Source organism: Salvelinus fontinalis, chromosome 2 (assembly GCF_029448725.1).
Source record: "Salvelinus fontinalis isolate EN_2023a chromosome 2, ASM2944872v1, whole genome shotgun sequence".
In the NCBI taxonomy this organism is placed as follows: Eukaryota; Metazoa; Chordata; class Actinopteri; order Salmoniformes; family Salmonidae; genus Salvelinus; species Salvelinus fontinalis.
In genome coordinates, this window is record NC_074666.1 from 41,416,073 (window position 1) to 41,433,117 (window position 17,045).

The 17,045-nt window shown below is 42.3% G+C and overlaps 1 protein-coding gene across 14 annotated transcripts in view; it reads right to left on the minus strand.

The window, feature by feature from the left end:
• Positions 1-17,045, minus strand: part of LOC129819051 (neural cell adhesion molecule 1-like) — a 295,364-nt gene that overhangs the window by 38,481 nt on the left and 239,838 nt on the right. For all 14 annotated transcript variants that reach the window (XM_055875599.1, XM_055875578.1, XM_055875608.1 and 11 more), the window contains 4 exons: positions 13,228-13,378; positions 10,903-11,087; positions 4,977-5,073; positions 3,875-4,042 (listed from right to left, as the gene is read on the minus strand). In XM_055875599.1, the coding sequence (XP_055731574.1) occupies positions 3,875-4,042; positions 4,977-5,073; positions 10,903-11,087; positions 13,228-13,378 (601 nt within the window). The remainder of the gene's footprint in view (positions 1-3,874; positions 4,043-4,976; positions 5,074-10,902; positions 11,088-13,227; positions 13,379-17,045) is intronic.

The following is a 17,045-nucleotide window of genomic DNA, read 5'->3' on the forward strand; positions in this document are numbered from 1 at the left end:
AGTCCATGAGTCGATTTTTTCTACAACAAGCAGGACGCACAGGGCATTTTCCAAAAACCCGGCAGGGCCAACATCCCCGTTTTTTTGCAAGAGGAAGCAACGCAGGTACAGAGGTGAAAGAGCCGATGCCTCGTGTGGACCCGGAGAAGGCGAGTGGGAAAGCTGCAATTACCGTCAAAACTTCTCGCCAACGTGCAATCATCGGACAATAAATTAGATGAGGTACGATCACGAATATCCTACCAACGGGACATCAAAAACTGTAATATCCTATGTTTCATGGAATCGTGGCTAAATGACGACATGGATATTAAGCTAGCGGGACATATGCTGAACCGGCAAGATAGAACAGCACACTCCGGTAAAACGAGGGGGGGGGGGGGGGGGGGGGGGCGGTCTGTGCATATTTGTAAACAACAGCTGGTGCACGAAATCTAAGGAAGTCTCTGGATTTTGCTCGCCTGAAGTAGAGTATATTGTGATAAATTGCAGGCCACACTACTTGCCTAGAGAGTGGTTTTACCACCACAGACTGATGCTGGCACTAAGACTGCACTCAGCCAGCTGTATAAGGAAATAAGCAAACAGGAAACCACTCACCCAGAGGCGCTGCTCCTAGTGGCCGGAGACTTTAATGCAGGGAAACTTAAATCAGGTGTCTTCACCAAATTTCTATCAACATGTTAAATGTGCAACCAGAGGGATTTTTTAAAATAGATTGCCTGTACTCCACTCACAGAGACGTGTACAAAGCTCTCCCTCGCCCTCCATTTGGTAAATCCGACCACAACTCTATCCTCCTGATTCCTCTTTACAAGTAAAAATGAAAGCAGGAAGCACCAGTGACTCTATAAAAAAGTGGTCAGATGAAGCAGATGCTAAACTACAGGACTGTTTAGCTATCACAGACTGGAACATGTTCCGGGATTCTTCCGATGGCATTGAGGAGTACACTGGCTTTATCAATAAGTGCATCGAGGACGTCGTCCCCACAGTGACTGTACGTACATGCCTCAACCAGAAGCCATGGATTACAGACAACATTCACACTGAGCTAAAGGGTAGAGCAGCTGCTTTCAAGGTGCGGGACTCTAACCCGGAAGCTTACAAGAAATCCTGCTATGCCCTGCGACGAACCATCAAACAGGCAAAGCGTCAATACAGAGCTAAGATTGAATCATACTACACTGGCTCCGACGCTCGTCTTATGTGGCAGGGCTTACAAACTATTACAGACTACAAAGGGAAGCACAGCCGCGAGCTGCCCAGTGACACAAGCCTACCAGATGAGCTAAATCCCTGCTATACTCGCTTCGGGGCAAGCTACACTGAGGCATGCATGAGAGCATCAGCTGTTCTGGACGAATGTGTGATCACGCTCTCCGTAGCCGACGTCTGTAAGACCTTTAAACAGGTCAACATACACAAGGCTGCGGTGCCAGACGGATTACCAGGACGTGTGCTCCAGGCATGTGCTGACCAACTGGTAGGTGTCTTCACTGACAGTTTCAACATGTCCCTGATTGAGTCTGTAATATCAACATGTTTCAAGCAGACCACCATTGGCCCTGTGCCCAAGAACACAAAGGCAACCTGCCTAAATGACTACAGACCCGTAGCACTCAAGTCCGTAGCCATGAAGTGCTTTGAAAGGCTGGTAATGGCTCACATCAACACCATTATCCCAGAAACCCTAGACCCACTCCAATTTGCATACCACAGATGATGTAATCTCTATTGCACTACACACTGCCCTTTCCCACCTCGACAAAAGGAGCACTTATGTGAGAATGCTATTCATTGACTACAGCTCAGCGTTCAACACCATAGTGCCCTCAAATCTCATCACTAAGCTAAGGATCCTGGGACTAAACACCTCCCTCCGTAACTGGATCCTGGACTTCCTGACGGGCCGCCCCCCAGGTGGTGAGGGTAGGTAGCAACACATCTGCTACGCTGATCCTTAACACTGGAGCTCCCCAGGGGTGCGTGCTCAGTCCCCTCCTGTACTCCCTGTTCACCCACGACTGCATGGCCAGGCACGACTCCAACACCATCATTAAGTTTGCAGACGACACAACAGTGGTAGGCCTGATCACCGACAACGACGAGACAGCCTATAGGGAGGAGGTCAGAGACTTGGCCGGGTGGTGCCAAAATAACAACCTATCCCTCAACGTAACCAAGACAAAGGCTATGATTGTGGACTACAGGAAAAGGAGGACCGAGCACGTCCCCATTCTCATCAACTGGGCTGTAGTGGAGCAGGTTGAGAGCTTCAAGTTCATTGGTGTCCACATCAACAACAAACTAGAATGGTCCAAACACACCAAGACCGTCGTGAAGAGGGCACGACAAAGCCTATTCCCCCTCAGGAAACTAAAAAGATTTGGCATGGGTCCTGAGATCCTCAAAAGGTTCTACAGCTGTAACATCAAGAGCATCCTGACTGGTTGCATCACTGCCTGGTATGGCAATTGCTCGGCCTCCGACCGCAAGGCACTACAGAGGGTAGTGCGTACGACCCAGTACATCACCCGGACTAAGCTGCCTGCCATCCAGGACCTCTACACCAGGCGGTGTCAGAGGAAGGCCCTAAAAATTGTCAAAGACCCCAGCCACCCCAGTCATAGACTGTTCTCTCTACTACCGCATGGCAAGCGGTGCTGGAGTGCCAAGTCTAGGACAAAAAGACTTCTCAACATTTTTTACCCCCAAGCCATAAGACTCCTGAACAGGTAATCAAATGGCTACCCGGACTATTTGCATTATGTCCCGCCACCCACCAACCCGTCTTTTAGGCTACTGCTACTCTCTGTTCATCATATACAGTATACATAGTCACTTTAACCATATCTACATACTACCTCAATCAGCCTGACTAACCGGTGTATGTATGTAGCCTCGCTACTGTATATAGCCTCGCTACTGTATATAGCCTGTCTTTTTACTGTTGTTTTATTTCTTTACTTACCTATTGTTCACCTAATACCTTTTTTGCACTATTGGTTAGCCTGTAAGTAAGCATTTCACTGCACCTGTTGTATTCGGCGCACGTGACAAATAAACGTTGATTTGATATCTGCGTGCATTCGTCGGCAGGCCTTACACCGCTTGAGTGTGTGCTGGCAGGGCGTTATGTGTGTGTCTGCAGAATTGCAGTAACTTGTGTGTGAACCAAGTTGTTTTAAGTTTGTGTGCTTCTGTGCTGTGTGTGTGTGTGTGTGTGTGTGTGTGTGTGTGTGTGTGTGTGTGTGTGTGTGTGTGTGTGTGTGTGTGTGTGTGTGTGTGTGTGTGTGTGTGTGTGTGTGTGTGTGTGTGTCAGCCAGCTCTTTTGTGTGTGTGCGTGTGTCAGTCTGGGCTCAAGGCTGAGAGAACAGCTTGTCAACAATCTGCTGACATATCCCATGTGAGCATGGATAAGACAGACAGACCAACAGATAGACACAGTGCCACATATACTTGACAGGAAGGAGATATCCGAGGGCCTGTCAGCCCCTGACAGATTTGTTATTTAGTGTACCGTTGTGTTTGTCGTCATTTCGGCTGAATCACTGTGCTGACAATTAAATTCTAATATCAACCCCAACATCTCACATAGGTTTTGATATTTTATTTACATGTTATTTATCCCATTGAGATGGATTTGTCTCTTCCAAGAAAACACTGGCTAAGAATCAATATGAAAGGTATTAATAATGCTCTGACACTAGGTTATGTTTCAACAAACGGGCCTTATTCAGAACTGAAGGCTGATGTTCACAACCATTTCAACCATCTGGCATGCTTTGATAAACTAGTCTACCTGGAGTCCTACTGGCAATGTCATTTTGTGGTGGGCTGCTCAGTGTGTCTGTGTGTGTGTACGACTCACCCTCCTCCGCGTCGTACTCCCTGCCGGCCCAGTCTTCACCCTGTATGCGCCACTCTGCCCGGTACTTGAGGATGGCAACGCCGCCGCTGGCATCGGGCTCCTCAAACTCCACAACAGCGGTGCTGGAAAAGGGCTCCACTCGCTCGATGGCGGGTGCCGACGGCACATCTACACAACACCACAGAGACATACAGGTTAAATCCTGGCCCTCGAGACCCACAGGATGTGCAGCCAATCAGACTCAAGGATTCAACCAATCATATAAAGAGAAATGTGCGATCAGCCAATCACGGTTTAAGGTTTTGGAAGTCCCATGATACTACAGGCAATGGGAGCTACATGTGAAATGATGTCCCAACTGCAAGGGAATAATCCAAATGACATCTTCCAAATTATATTGTCAAGAACATGTTGGGGTGATATTCTGAGACACACATGGTTTACTGGCACTGGACACAGGGAAACAATTGTAACAGCCAAATCTGCCATATCTTTTTACAACTAGCTTAAAAATAAATGTAAGAATGGTTCTCCCATTGGTGCACTCGCAAGCAAAGTGCCACTTTACCAACAAATGTGTTAAAGTGGCAGTCACCACTGTGTTGCAGATGAATCAAATAACGCTTGTCCAACTACCCTTGACGTCTGCACTGCTTTATAGTCCACCAAAATAGCAGCCTTAAATGTGTACTTTACGCCAAAATGTCTTCGTAAACGCCCTGGAAATTACACCCATTATGTTTTTAAATCACAATGGCATTTCACCTTAACTGCAAAGTAACTGATCTTGAAGCTAAAAACCCCACGTTGACCTCCAGCTGTGATGTATGAAGCTGACACATAAATACTTGTGGTTTCTGAAGTAAAATGGAGAACAAACTTCTGAACTGTTCCAGAAATAATTGGTTGAAGCTGCTTAAGGTGTGGTAACGACACTGTGTGGCTGTACTATATGCACCTTCCATTGAACTAAAATACAAACTTTCTATTGCCATATTTGTTCAGCTATACAGTATCAAATGTTTTAATAATGAATACATATGAATCATCTGAAAAAGGGAAATCAGTGTACAGCATCACAGAGTAAGCCCTGTTGACTGACCTGCTTGGATCAGGAGGAACTCCTTTGACTCTGCTCCGATCATGTTGGTAGCTGTGCAGTTGTAGCTTCCAAAGTCATTCTGGGAATCTGGGGTGACCTGGAAGAAGAAAAGAAATTCTGCATCAACATGTTTTTCCTTCATTGATTACTGAGGATCTCATCGCCATGGTGCTAGCAGCGCTCTCTGTTCCTCACCGCTGGCATACGTCTTGCTCAATAATTATCGAGTAACATTGGCAGTGGGCCCCTCTGGGGGCACCATTAACCAGGCATCTTAAGGTAAATGTACCAGCGGGTCATACAGTCCTCTTTGCCACAGAGAGCGTTCTAGGTTCAGGGGACACTGGGCATGAAACCCACTTTTGAATGGGCACACACTCACTGCCTGAGATTCCGCACAGAAGGTTATGCATGCTGACTGTGTCTACCCAGGTCCTGGGAACAGACTCAATGGTTGCGTACCAAATGGCACCCTATTCTCATTATACAGCTCTACTTAGAATCTTGGGCTCTGGTCAAGAGTAGTGAACTATATAGGGAATAGGGTGCCATTTGAGACGCAGCCATTGACTGTGGTTTCCCAACACGTTTCACGTGTGCTTTTATAAATGGTGAGATTAAGACCCGGGTCTCCCACGGCAGACGCGACTGTCAAAGATTTTTATAACTTAACTTAAATAGACCACAGCCTGCCGTTTCCAATGGAAACAGATGAGTCATAGTGGGCAGAACAAGCAAGGTGGTGGGCAGAGCAAAGCACGAGCTAGTGAGATCCTATTGGCCCGTTCTAGCATGCATCTGCCCTTTAGAGAACACCTACTCCGTGAAGTGTGCAATAACTAAATTCGCCTTTGCACTCCAAAACAACGCAATTTAGTCCAATCTGTTCATAGCAGATTTTAGTTTTGGGAATAAAAAAAAACTGTATTGAGAGCCTCTAGAGTGGCGCAGCAGGCTAAGGCACTGCATCGCATGCAATGCTAGAGGCGTTACTACAGACCTGGGTTCATTTCCCGGGCTGTGATTGTATTGAGATCAAATGTTTCATTGATGAGAAAACTTGCAGAATGTCAGTCAAAATCCATCTTCTACCACTGCTGGCCACTGGGCTTCCTCTCACTATGATATTTGGTCGTAAGTGGATGCTTCACATTTATACTTCTGGTGAAATATCTGTCTCATTCTTCTCTTTGCCAATGTCTTGACCACCCGCCCAAGAGGGCTAACACTAATGTTTAAGTTGCAGGCAGGGCTACCTCATCACATGACCATGAGCAACCATGACTGACGCATATCCGCTAAGCTTTCACAAGCTTTTTCACATTTTAATGTCAACTAGGGCTGTCAAACGATTCAAATGTAATCTAGTTTATCGCAGGATTTGCTGTGATTAATCACAAATTCATAATTTGCTCAAATTGAGCTGTAATTAAATAAAAAAATTATACAAAAAGCATCACAAGAATATTGCCGTTTAGATTTTGTCCAAAGTAACAATTAGCAAAATCTGGTAAATTGATAAACACACTTTCTTTAACCTCAAAGTCAACTTGTTTTGTCATCGCATTGTTGTTTCTACTTGTGTAGATGATGTATGTTGGATGTTTTCAGTGTATTTTGAACGCGTTCAGACAATGCGCAAAAAAAGTGTGCGCACTAACTTGAGTTCATTTGATTAACTGACAGCACACATTTTTACATGTTAAAAAGGATAAATAGGGAAACACATAGGCTTAGCTTCTCTGTTCTTTTCACTGAGCTTCTTCCAACAGTCACTGACCAATGTATGAAGAAGATAGTTGTGCGCCTGCAGCAATAACACTCTGAATGGATGGCTCAGAAATACAAAATAATCATTATTATTATACTCAGGTAGGCTAAGTTACCTTAACAGAATTACATTACAAATTGCAATTGCATTGCTACAGCAATATGTTAACACCACTTTTTCACGTGTGAGGAGAATAACACTATTTCACCACAACATGTGAACCTGCAATTCCACGTGTGAAAGTGAGATTTACACGTAGAGTTTTATTACATGTGAAACTGCAAATTAGATTTTCACATGATTGTTTTTCACATGGGAACTTGCAATTCCACATGTGAATGTGAGATTTTCACATGTGAATGTTCTTTACATGTGAAACTGCAAATTACACAAGTGAAACTGCAAATTAGATTTACACCTCAAATAGATTTTCACATGTGAATTTGCAATTCCACATGCGAATGTGATCACATGAGTTTTTCACACATGAAACTGCATATCTGATTTTCACATGTGAAAGTTCTTAAAGCTCTTAACATGTGAAACAGCAATTCACATGTGTGGTGAACTCTAAATTAAAAATACAATAAACCCAACATGTGAAAATTCGATTTTGACATTCGTTTTTTTGTAAGGGTAACAATGTGTTTCTGGAGCTCTCAAGTGAGATGTAAAAAAAGAGTGAACTTTCATGTGTCTTAATAATAAACTTGTCAGTGATCTGTAAATATGAATACAACTCTTTTTAAATTAAGAGCCTAGTTTATTTCTCACAGAGAAACTACGGATCCTTCCTGGCTAGCCTTGAATGGCTAAGATAATGGAGGGGCTGGTCATGCTGAGAGATGGGTTCTGATTGTTCTACCATGCTACAGGCTACTGTCTATAACAGGCAGGGGTCTCCAACAGGTAGATCGCAAGCTACCAGTATCTCGCAGCCCACATATGAGTGGCTCGCCAAGCAATTCTGAAAGTACATGCATTTTCTTCATGTGTCCCATTTCAAACCTTCTTAAACAAGCTCCTGGCTACTATCCAACCAAAGCCACATTGGCATTACCTCACACCTGGTTAGCCACTATTGGCTTAAAAAGCCAAACGTTAACAAACTCTGCCAATTAATATCCAGCAGGTCTGTCTGTTTTGTGTGCGCATTTGTCTATCACTCAGTATGTAGCCAGTTAGGAATGCTAGTAATGATAAATATCTTGTGGGTAGACAGAAAGACTTTCTGCAAAAACCTTCTCAATTAAATGTTAACTGCAAAGTGGGCTTACATGACAGAAAGATATCCTGATTATTTGTATCAATTGGGTGGTCATCCTTTTGCAAACTCTGCCATGACGTGCTGCAGCAGTAGGCTGAAACGTCGCTAGACCGACACATTCCTCTCTTTCTAAATGTGTAATTAAATGGGAATTACACTCAAGTATTTTTCTTCATTTTTTTTTGTTTAGACCTCAAAATTGGTCTTCTGGTGTGGTTTAAGCATTGACGTGGACCCATTTTTGTTGTTTCTCTATGAATAATTGTAATATTGAGAGTCAAAAACAAAAAAATTTAAACCAGGAAAAATTTAAACAGAAAACAAAATTCTGGAAAATACAAAAGATAATTTGATAGGGCCCCTTAGAGTTGTTTATTAACCATTATTTTACCAGGTATATTGACAGAAAACACATCGCTTGTACACAAAGGACCCGGAAAAGAGGAGAATGTGCCTATTTGAAAGCTATAAAAAATGTTTTAAATAGAAATGTATTCAAGTAGCTCTCATGCTAGAAAAGGTTGGAGACCCCTGGTATATGACATAATTGGGGGCTTCCCTGATCAGCAGTCTAGCGCAGATGTTTTGAAAAGATAATAGCAATGTCACTGAACAACTGTCATTGAACCAGACAATGCAGAGTCTTCTGTTGATCTTCCTTTCTTCCCCATCACTGTCATCAGTTTTAGCCAACATTAAACCTAACTAGCTAGCTAATGTTAGTTGCTTGGTATCTAATGCCAGCTAACGTTATAAATCATATCTCATTTAGTCAGAAATCCATTTGTATTGCTAAACTGTATGGGTTGGGATTATGGTTCATGAACTTGTTTAGCTAGCTAGCGTGCTACATGTCTAAACAAAAGACTCCACTTAGCCAGATGATTACATGACCCATACATGTAGCCAGGTGTGTCTGGGGGTGCTAAAGCCATCTAGCCCGTGTTAAATGAACATGTGAAGAGGTTTAGACAATAGAAACCCATCCACTTAGCTAGATATATCTGGGGGTGGTTTGATTTGATATAGTGTTTAAAAGAGACTAAGTATTTTTTACCTAAAGGTTTTCCTTATTGTAGGCTACTACTTTCACCACTTGTTTACTACACTACCATAATCACTTAGTTTAGCACATGGCCTTAAGTGAATACTTAAAAAGATATGTGGGGCTTAAAAGGGTGAGAATGATGCCTAATGAGCTTTTGAGCAAGTGTGAAAAACTTTCAAGGGGATTTTCTGGTACTTGTCTACAAGGTGGAATAACAAGTTTATCACATTTCAAATAAGCATAACTTTTCCATTTTCCACCCAACTGCAGTGTGTGATATACCCTTTTGAAGCTCAGAGTCTGTACTTTTGTAAAATGTACAGAAAAGCCAATATTGGAAATGGTACATAAGTCTCAATTGGGAAATGTGGTCACATATGTGCTGCTGGGGTTACCCAGTTTGAGCTTGCTTTAGGTGAATTGTGTTTTAACATCTGGTAATTGTATAAACCAACAGGTAGCTGTCAATCCCAGGAGGAAAGGGAAAGAGGGGTACCTAGTCAGTTGTCCAGCTGAATATATTCAACTGAAATGTGTCTTCTGCAATTAACCCAACCCATCTGAATCAGAGAGGTGGTGGGCTGCCTTAATTTACATCCACGTCTTCGGTGCCTGGGGAACAGTGGGTTAACTGCCTTGCTCAGGGGCAGAATGACAGATTTTTACCTTGTCAGCTCGGGGATTCTTCCGGTTACAACGCTCTAACTGCAACTACAGTCCTTGAGAAAGGTACTTATTTATTATATATTTTTTAAACGTAACCTTTATTTAACTTGAGAAAGGCACTTAAACTAAAATGGTTCAGGAAAAAAACACATGCCAGTATAAATCCAGTTGTATTATTGTATTTCACGTTACATAAAAGCGTCTCTAAAGTACCTCAGAAAGAATTATGCCATCAACAATTAATACGAACAATTACTCTCTCTCCAGGGACCTTGACACAAAATAGCCACGGTGTATTATGGTGATATAACATCCGTGTGCTATCATTTCACTGACAGTTAATTGCGAGATAACATTACTGTCATACTTAATTGGTCAGCCTAAGCACATGTCTCACAACTTGAGCAGTCAATTACTCCCTGGTATCATTAGGAAGTTTCAGTATGTTAAATGGGTGCTTTACTTTGGTTGAATTACAGCTAAAATGAAGCTTTCAGCAAACTTGTTACTGTATCACTGCATGCAGAAATGTCAGGGTTCTGCAAGGGAGTCTCGTTTGTTTTAGCCACGCACGTTATGCAGGAGCCAGACAATGTTTGGCATTACATTATATGGAGTGCATTCTTAAAAATGGGATATCATTCATCACATCACATGCCAGCAGCATACCACCCTGCATACCACTGCCGGCTTGCTTCTGAAGCTAAGCAGGGTTGGTCCTGGTCAGTCCCTGGATGGGAGACCAGATGCTGCTGGAAGTGGTGTTGGAGGGCCAGTAGGAGGCACTCTTTCCTCTGGTCTAAAAAATATCCCAATGCCCCAGGGCAGTGATTGGGGACACTGCCCTGAGTAGGGTGCTGTCTTTCGGATGGGACGTTAAACGGGTGTCCTGACTCTCTGAGGTCATTAAAGATCCCATGGCACTTATCGTAAGAGTAGGGGTGTTAACCCCGGTGTCCTGGCTAAATTCCCAATCTGGCCCTCAAACCATCATGGTCATCTAATAATCCCCAGTTTACAATTGGCTCATTCATCCCCCTCCTCTCCCCTGTAACTATTCCCCAGGTTGTTGCTGCAAATGAGAACGTGTTCTCAGTCAACTTACCTGGTAAAATAACGGTAAAATAAAAAAATAAAAATACTATACAGCCCTCATATCCCTATTGTACCATACCTCGAGGTAGCTGACAGCTGGTGTGTTGTAGATCTTGACGTTGGTGGTGTTCGTGCTAGACAGCTGCTGGCCATCTCTGAACCACACCACTGAGGCTCCCGGATGAGCCAGCACCTCACAGCTGATGTTGGCTGCGTTCCCTTCCCAGGTGTAGACCGTCACCGAGCCCTGGATCTTGGGAGCATCTGCAACAACACGGGGGAGGGGTGGCATGTTATGCACTAGACATAACATCTGTACATACCTAAAACACTATAATGAATACTATAACAGTATATTATTCAGGGTGTGGTTTCTATAGTTCATTTCTGGATACGTCTCCCACAATACCTAGGTTTAACCACTATAAGTAAAAATTTAACACTCAAAAAGTTTGCAATTCTGTTTGTCTTTCTATGAGGACATAAAATTGTATATATCATATGGTGAGCATAGTAGCGTTGTGCTACACCATGAATCATAAAGGCTGCTGTGGTAAGTTGCATTCAGGGGTAAAAGTGATGAGCCAGCAACTGTGTAAAAATAACACTAGATAAGACAGAGGCTGAATCTTCATTAAAGTCACCACTACACTATCAATTTGTTTTATTATGCAATTTGTGCTTTATGGACACCAATGTGAATAATAAATAATCTGCCGTGTAAGGAGGACTTATATTTTATTCTTATTTGTTGTTTTATGGTTATGGTTCTTTGTTTGGCCTTTAATGTCACATGGCAACCATAAATCAACCAGTTGTCAGTAAAACTCTCAGTACAGCAGTGTGTGGACTGCACTAGCTTTCACCTATTGCTACTCTACACACTTGCTGTAACCAATTCAGTACTGTTGACTTAGCGTCACAGACTCTCCCTTCACTACCTCAACTGCTATTAAAGCTATCACAATTTATTGATCTACCACACACACCCCAAAACTGTTTAAGTTAATCATGTTTAATATTGTAAGAAAATAACCCTGGGCTTCCTTGGACCCACATAAACTGTGTAAAATATTGTTCTTCTCTCTCATATGTCCTCGATACTGACGCCTCCCCTGACGCTGTTAGCTTTGGTTCCGACGTCTGACACTGGTCACTTGATAACATTGCGGTCCCCAGCTTTTGGGATTGATGGACATCGCCGAGTCGGCAGATTCTCAATCCCTGCTCCACTGATAAGACCTTGCTCCCTCTCTGAATTCTCAACCCACTGTCTGACTCTGCGATGAACCCTGCTGTTCAATTTCAGCTAAATGGGTTTCTCAAAATAAACCCTGCGCTTATCGAGAGGAGAGCTAAAACAATCATTGTTTTCATAAGATATTCCTACCAAACAGACCAACACAAACCAAAAGGGCCAAGACAGATTTTCTTTATATCAGCACATGAGTAGCACAAACACAAACCGCATTCTACAGATAATGTGAAGTGAGTGTCTCAATTGAGAGTTGAGTACTGTACGTGTCGATACCAGTATCATCCTATGTGTAGATGCTGTCCTGATTCTGCAATCTGGTTGGGTTTAATCTAGGAGGGAAAGCGCTTTGCTCGAGACAAAGCACCTTTTCTTATCGCTAATTACTGGCTAACACTGAACAACCCTGAACTAACAACACTGAACTAACAATCTGATTACTCACGAACCAGACTCCAGCTAACCGCTAGTCCATACAATCCTATCAATTGTGTATTGTGATGCTATCTGATTTTCGGAGCATATTACCTGCGTTTTGGGGGCAAGGGAAATTAATCTAATTGAACGTTCATTATTTGGTACATATTTTTTTTCATTCTCTCTCCCTTAATTTTCATGGAACATTTAAACGTGCGAAACGAGATTAAGCACGATTTGGCTCTCACTCACCTGTGCATCTCTCTGATGGTAATGGTGCACAGCTCCGTGCTACGTACCGTTAGCAGGCTAAAGTGACTAATCTGATCAAACAAAAAGCCCTAACTGTGCGTCTGGAACTTGTTAACATTGAAACTTACTGGCCCCTACTCAATTGGTTAGGCAGAAAATTCAATAACATCTTTGGCAAGGCTACAAAGCCATCATTGCACAGTGCTAGATACTGAACAATCCATTGAACTCTAATGACAGAGCATAAAGGAAAAAAACAATGGGTCAAGGTCATTGGGTCAATGGCTTCTGGGTTAAAATTGTGTCAAATTCAAGACGCTTCAAGACAATCTCTTCGATTTAGTCAAAAATTACTATACGCAAATAGAAGGTGACAACTCATGGAACTTTTGAAGATACAGGTAAAAGTGGTATTAGTGAAATGTGATGTGAAAAAGCGCTGACAACAAGCTAATAGAGACGGACAGATGGGTGTCTTACAGCGCACTTCCAGGTACATGGTCTGCTGGTCTTGACCGATGGAGTTGCGGGCAGTGCAGAGGTAGTGGCCGGCATCGGTGAACTGGACATACTTCAAGGTGAGAGAGGAAACCCGTGCGTGACTACGCACCACAACATTTCCATCAAGACTCTACGAGGAAGAACAGAGAAGAAACACAATTAACACTTTGACCATTTCATGGTGTGGGATTACTCTTTGACCACTCAAGTTGCAACCTTCTTTCTCCGGTTTTATCATTTGTTATTATTTTTTTCTGTGCACCTGTCGGATTTGGACAGAATTGTATTTTTAATAGATTTGTTTTCTCTACTCAATTCCTTAACAAAATGCTGCCAAATAAAGATGGCAAGCTTCCATCGGACTGAGACAGATATGTTGGTATTTTTTCTGGGTTGCTTTGCAGGAGGTGGCAGGAGAACCAAACACATCAATAATGTAGCACATCAATGCAGCAGGTTCTAAAAGCATGGCTGGGAGAAAAAAAATCCACTAACAACTTTTTTCCCAGCTTCTTTTGGGCTACACACAGCTTCACACCAATGGGCAGAAATACATCTACTTGCTGAACTACTAACTCTCTAGGACTATTTTATAAAACAGCATCACACTTCAGCTTTTGCTTTATTTCAATAATAGATCAAGATTTTATATGCGACACCCCTCCCTATTGTGTGGTCTTCCCAATTAAGAGTTTTTAGTACTTTAAGTGTCAATACCGGCATCATCCTGTGTGTACAGAGTGTCCCGATTCTGCAATCTGGTCGGGTTTAATCTAGCAGGGAGAGCATTTTGCTCGAGACAAAGCACCTTTCCTAATAGCTAATTACTGGCTAACACTGAACTGAACATTCCTGAACTAACAAACTGATTTTTCACTAGCCAGACTCCAGCTAACCGCTAGTCCCTACAATCCTATCAATTGTGTATTGTGATGCTATCTGGTTCAGAGCAGATTGCCTGCGTTTTGGGGGCATTTAAAAACAAAAAAAATCTAATTTGACGTTTATTATTCGGTACGTATTTTTTCATTCGCTCTCCCGTCTTCATATTCATGGAACATTTGAATGTGTGAAATGAGATTAAGCATGATTTGGCTCTCACTCACCTGTGCATCTCTCTGATGGTAATAGTGCACAGCTCCGTGCTACGTACCGTTTGCTGGCTGACGTGACTAATCTGATCAAACAAAAAGCCCTGACTGTGCGTCTGGAACTTGTTAACGTTAAAATTTACTGGTCCCTATTCCATTTGTTAGGCAGAAAATTCTACTCGATCTTTGGCAAGGCTATAAAGCAGTCCTTATACAATGCTAGATACTGAACAATCCAACAATTCCTCCCTATTGTGTTATGTTCTCCATGTAGTGACAATGGCCGTGCAGCACTTTAAAAACCGAGCTGGCTGAGGAGCTGAGGCGTGTCCTACAACCTTCTCAAAGGGCAACATTAATCTTGTGTTAAGGGACTGTTAGAGCAAGCATCTGCTCCTGTGTCTTATGAGCCTGAATAGAAATAAGGTAACAGAGGGTAGTATTGTTCCGATTATAATAAACTGGAAAAAGCTGATGGCCCAATACAGATGTAAGCTCCTAACTTGAGCCAGTTTGCAAGACATGACATTTTATTAATGGACATTGATGTAGAGTTTGATACATTTTTCTTAAGGGCAAATCAAGTCTGAAGTATCAAAATGGAAATGACAAACATCAGAAGTCTTTTTAAACCTCAAATACACTACAAGTTTTAAAGTTCTCCTGTAATAGGGTGATCAAATTAAGATCCTACATCTGTAGGTATTTGAACATCTAAAGCTTGATCCAATAGACAAAATGTTCAGATTGATGTTTCAGTGCAAACCTAAGTGCAAAGAACTGTTTTCATTACTCTATGATAAAGAGCTATTTCAATTACAAATCAGAATGGTACAGATACTCAATATGACATTTAATGGACAGGTTGAATAATGAATGGCACATGCTGATATCGTGGTAAACATGAACGTTAATTGACTGCGCACCACTCACTGGCCCAATGTGACCAGTTTTAACCGTTCAAGAAGAGTCCCTTCCATGACACGTTTTAATTGTTTTTTCTTGTCCTGCCAGTTGACAACCTATTACAAAAGCTGTCATTAGATGTGAGATGTTAATCATGATCGTAGTGTCAGTAGCGCACTTTTACACGTCAAACTGAGTCACGCCATCTTGCAAATGTTACATGGCAAGCACGATTACAGTCTCAAAATAGTGTTGACCCTAACAAAACTAAGGAGTAAAGGGAGCATCATTACTTATATGGAAAGTCTATGTCTCACATTCTCCCTAAAGCAATAGCTGCGACATGTACAGTACCAGTCAAAAGTTGACACAACTACTCATTCAAGGGGTTTTCTTTATTTTGACTATTTACTACATTGTAGAATCGTGAAGACATCAAAACTATGAAATAACACATATGAAATCATGTAGTAACCAAAAGTATTAAACAATTCAATTGGGTTGAGGTCGGGTGACTGTGGAGGCCATCTGTTGCAGCCCTCCATCACTCTCCTTCTTGGTCACATAGCCCTTACACAGTGTGTTGGGTCATTGTCCTGTTGAAAAACGAATGATAGTGGGACAAAGCGGAAACCAGATGGGATGGCGTATCGCTGCAGAATGCTGTGGTAGCTATGCTGGTTAAGTGTGCCTTGAATTCTAAATAAATCACAGACAGTGTCACCAGCAGAGCACCCCCACACCATCACACCACCTCCTCCATGCTTCATGGTGGGAACCACACATACGGAGATCATCCATTCACCTACTCTACATCTCACAAAGACACGGCGGTTGGAAGCAAAAATCTCAAATTTGGATTCAGACCAAAGGGCAGATTTCCACTGGTCTAATGTCCATTGCTCGTTTCTTGGCCCAAGCAAGTCTCTTCTTATTATTGGTGTCCTTTAGTAGTGGTTTCTTTGCAGCAATTTGACCATAAAGGCCTGATTCATGCAGTCTCCTCTGAACAGTTGACGTAGAGATGTGTCTGTTACTTGAACTCTGTAAAGCATTTATTTGGGCAGCAATTTCTGAGGCTGGTAACTCTAATGAACTTCTCCTCTGCAGCAGAGGTAACTCTGGGTCTTCCATGCCTGTGGTGGTCCTCATGAGAGCCAGTTTCGTCATAGTGCTTGATGGTGTTTACGACTGCAATTGAAGAAACTTTCAACGTTCTTGAAATTTTCCAGATTGACTGGCCTTAATGATGGACTGTTGTTTCTCTTTGTTTATTTGAGCTGTTCTTGCCATAATATAGACTTGTTATTTTACCAAATTATTTTACCCCCCCCCCCCCCACATTGTCACAGCACATCTGATAGGCTCAAAACTGTGAAATAAATTCCACAAATTAACTTTTAACAAGGCACACCTGTTGATTTAAATGCATTCCAGGTGACTACCTCATGAAACTGGTTGAGATAATGCCAAGAGTGTGCAAAGCTGTCATTAAGGCAAAGGGTGGCTATTTTGAAGAATCTCAAATCTCAAATATATTTTGATTTGTTGAACACTTTTTTGGTTACTACATGATTCTGTATGTGTTATTTCATGTTTTTGATGTCTTCACTATTATTCTACAATGTAGATAATAGTAAATATAAAGAAAAACCCTGCACGTCATGATAATGTAATCTTTGGACCAGTGGTGGGGAAAAGTCTGCAATTGATCTTCTGGTCACTGTCCCTGAGCCAGAACTTCTTTATTATATATGACATTGTGACACCTTTGGAAGGTCTTCTTAAGTCTACAAATTA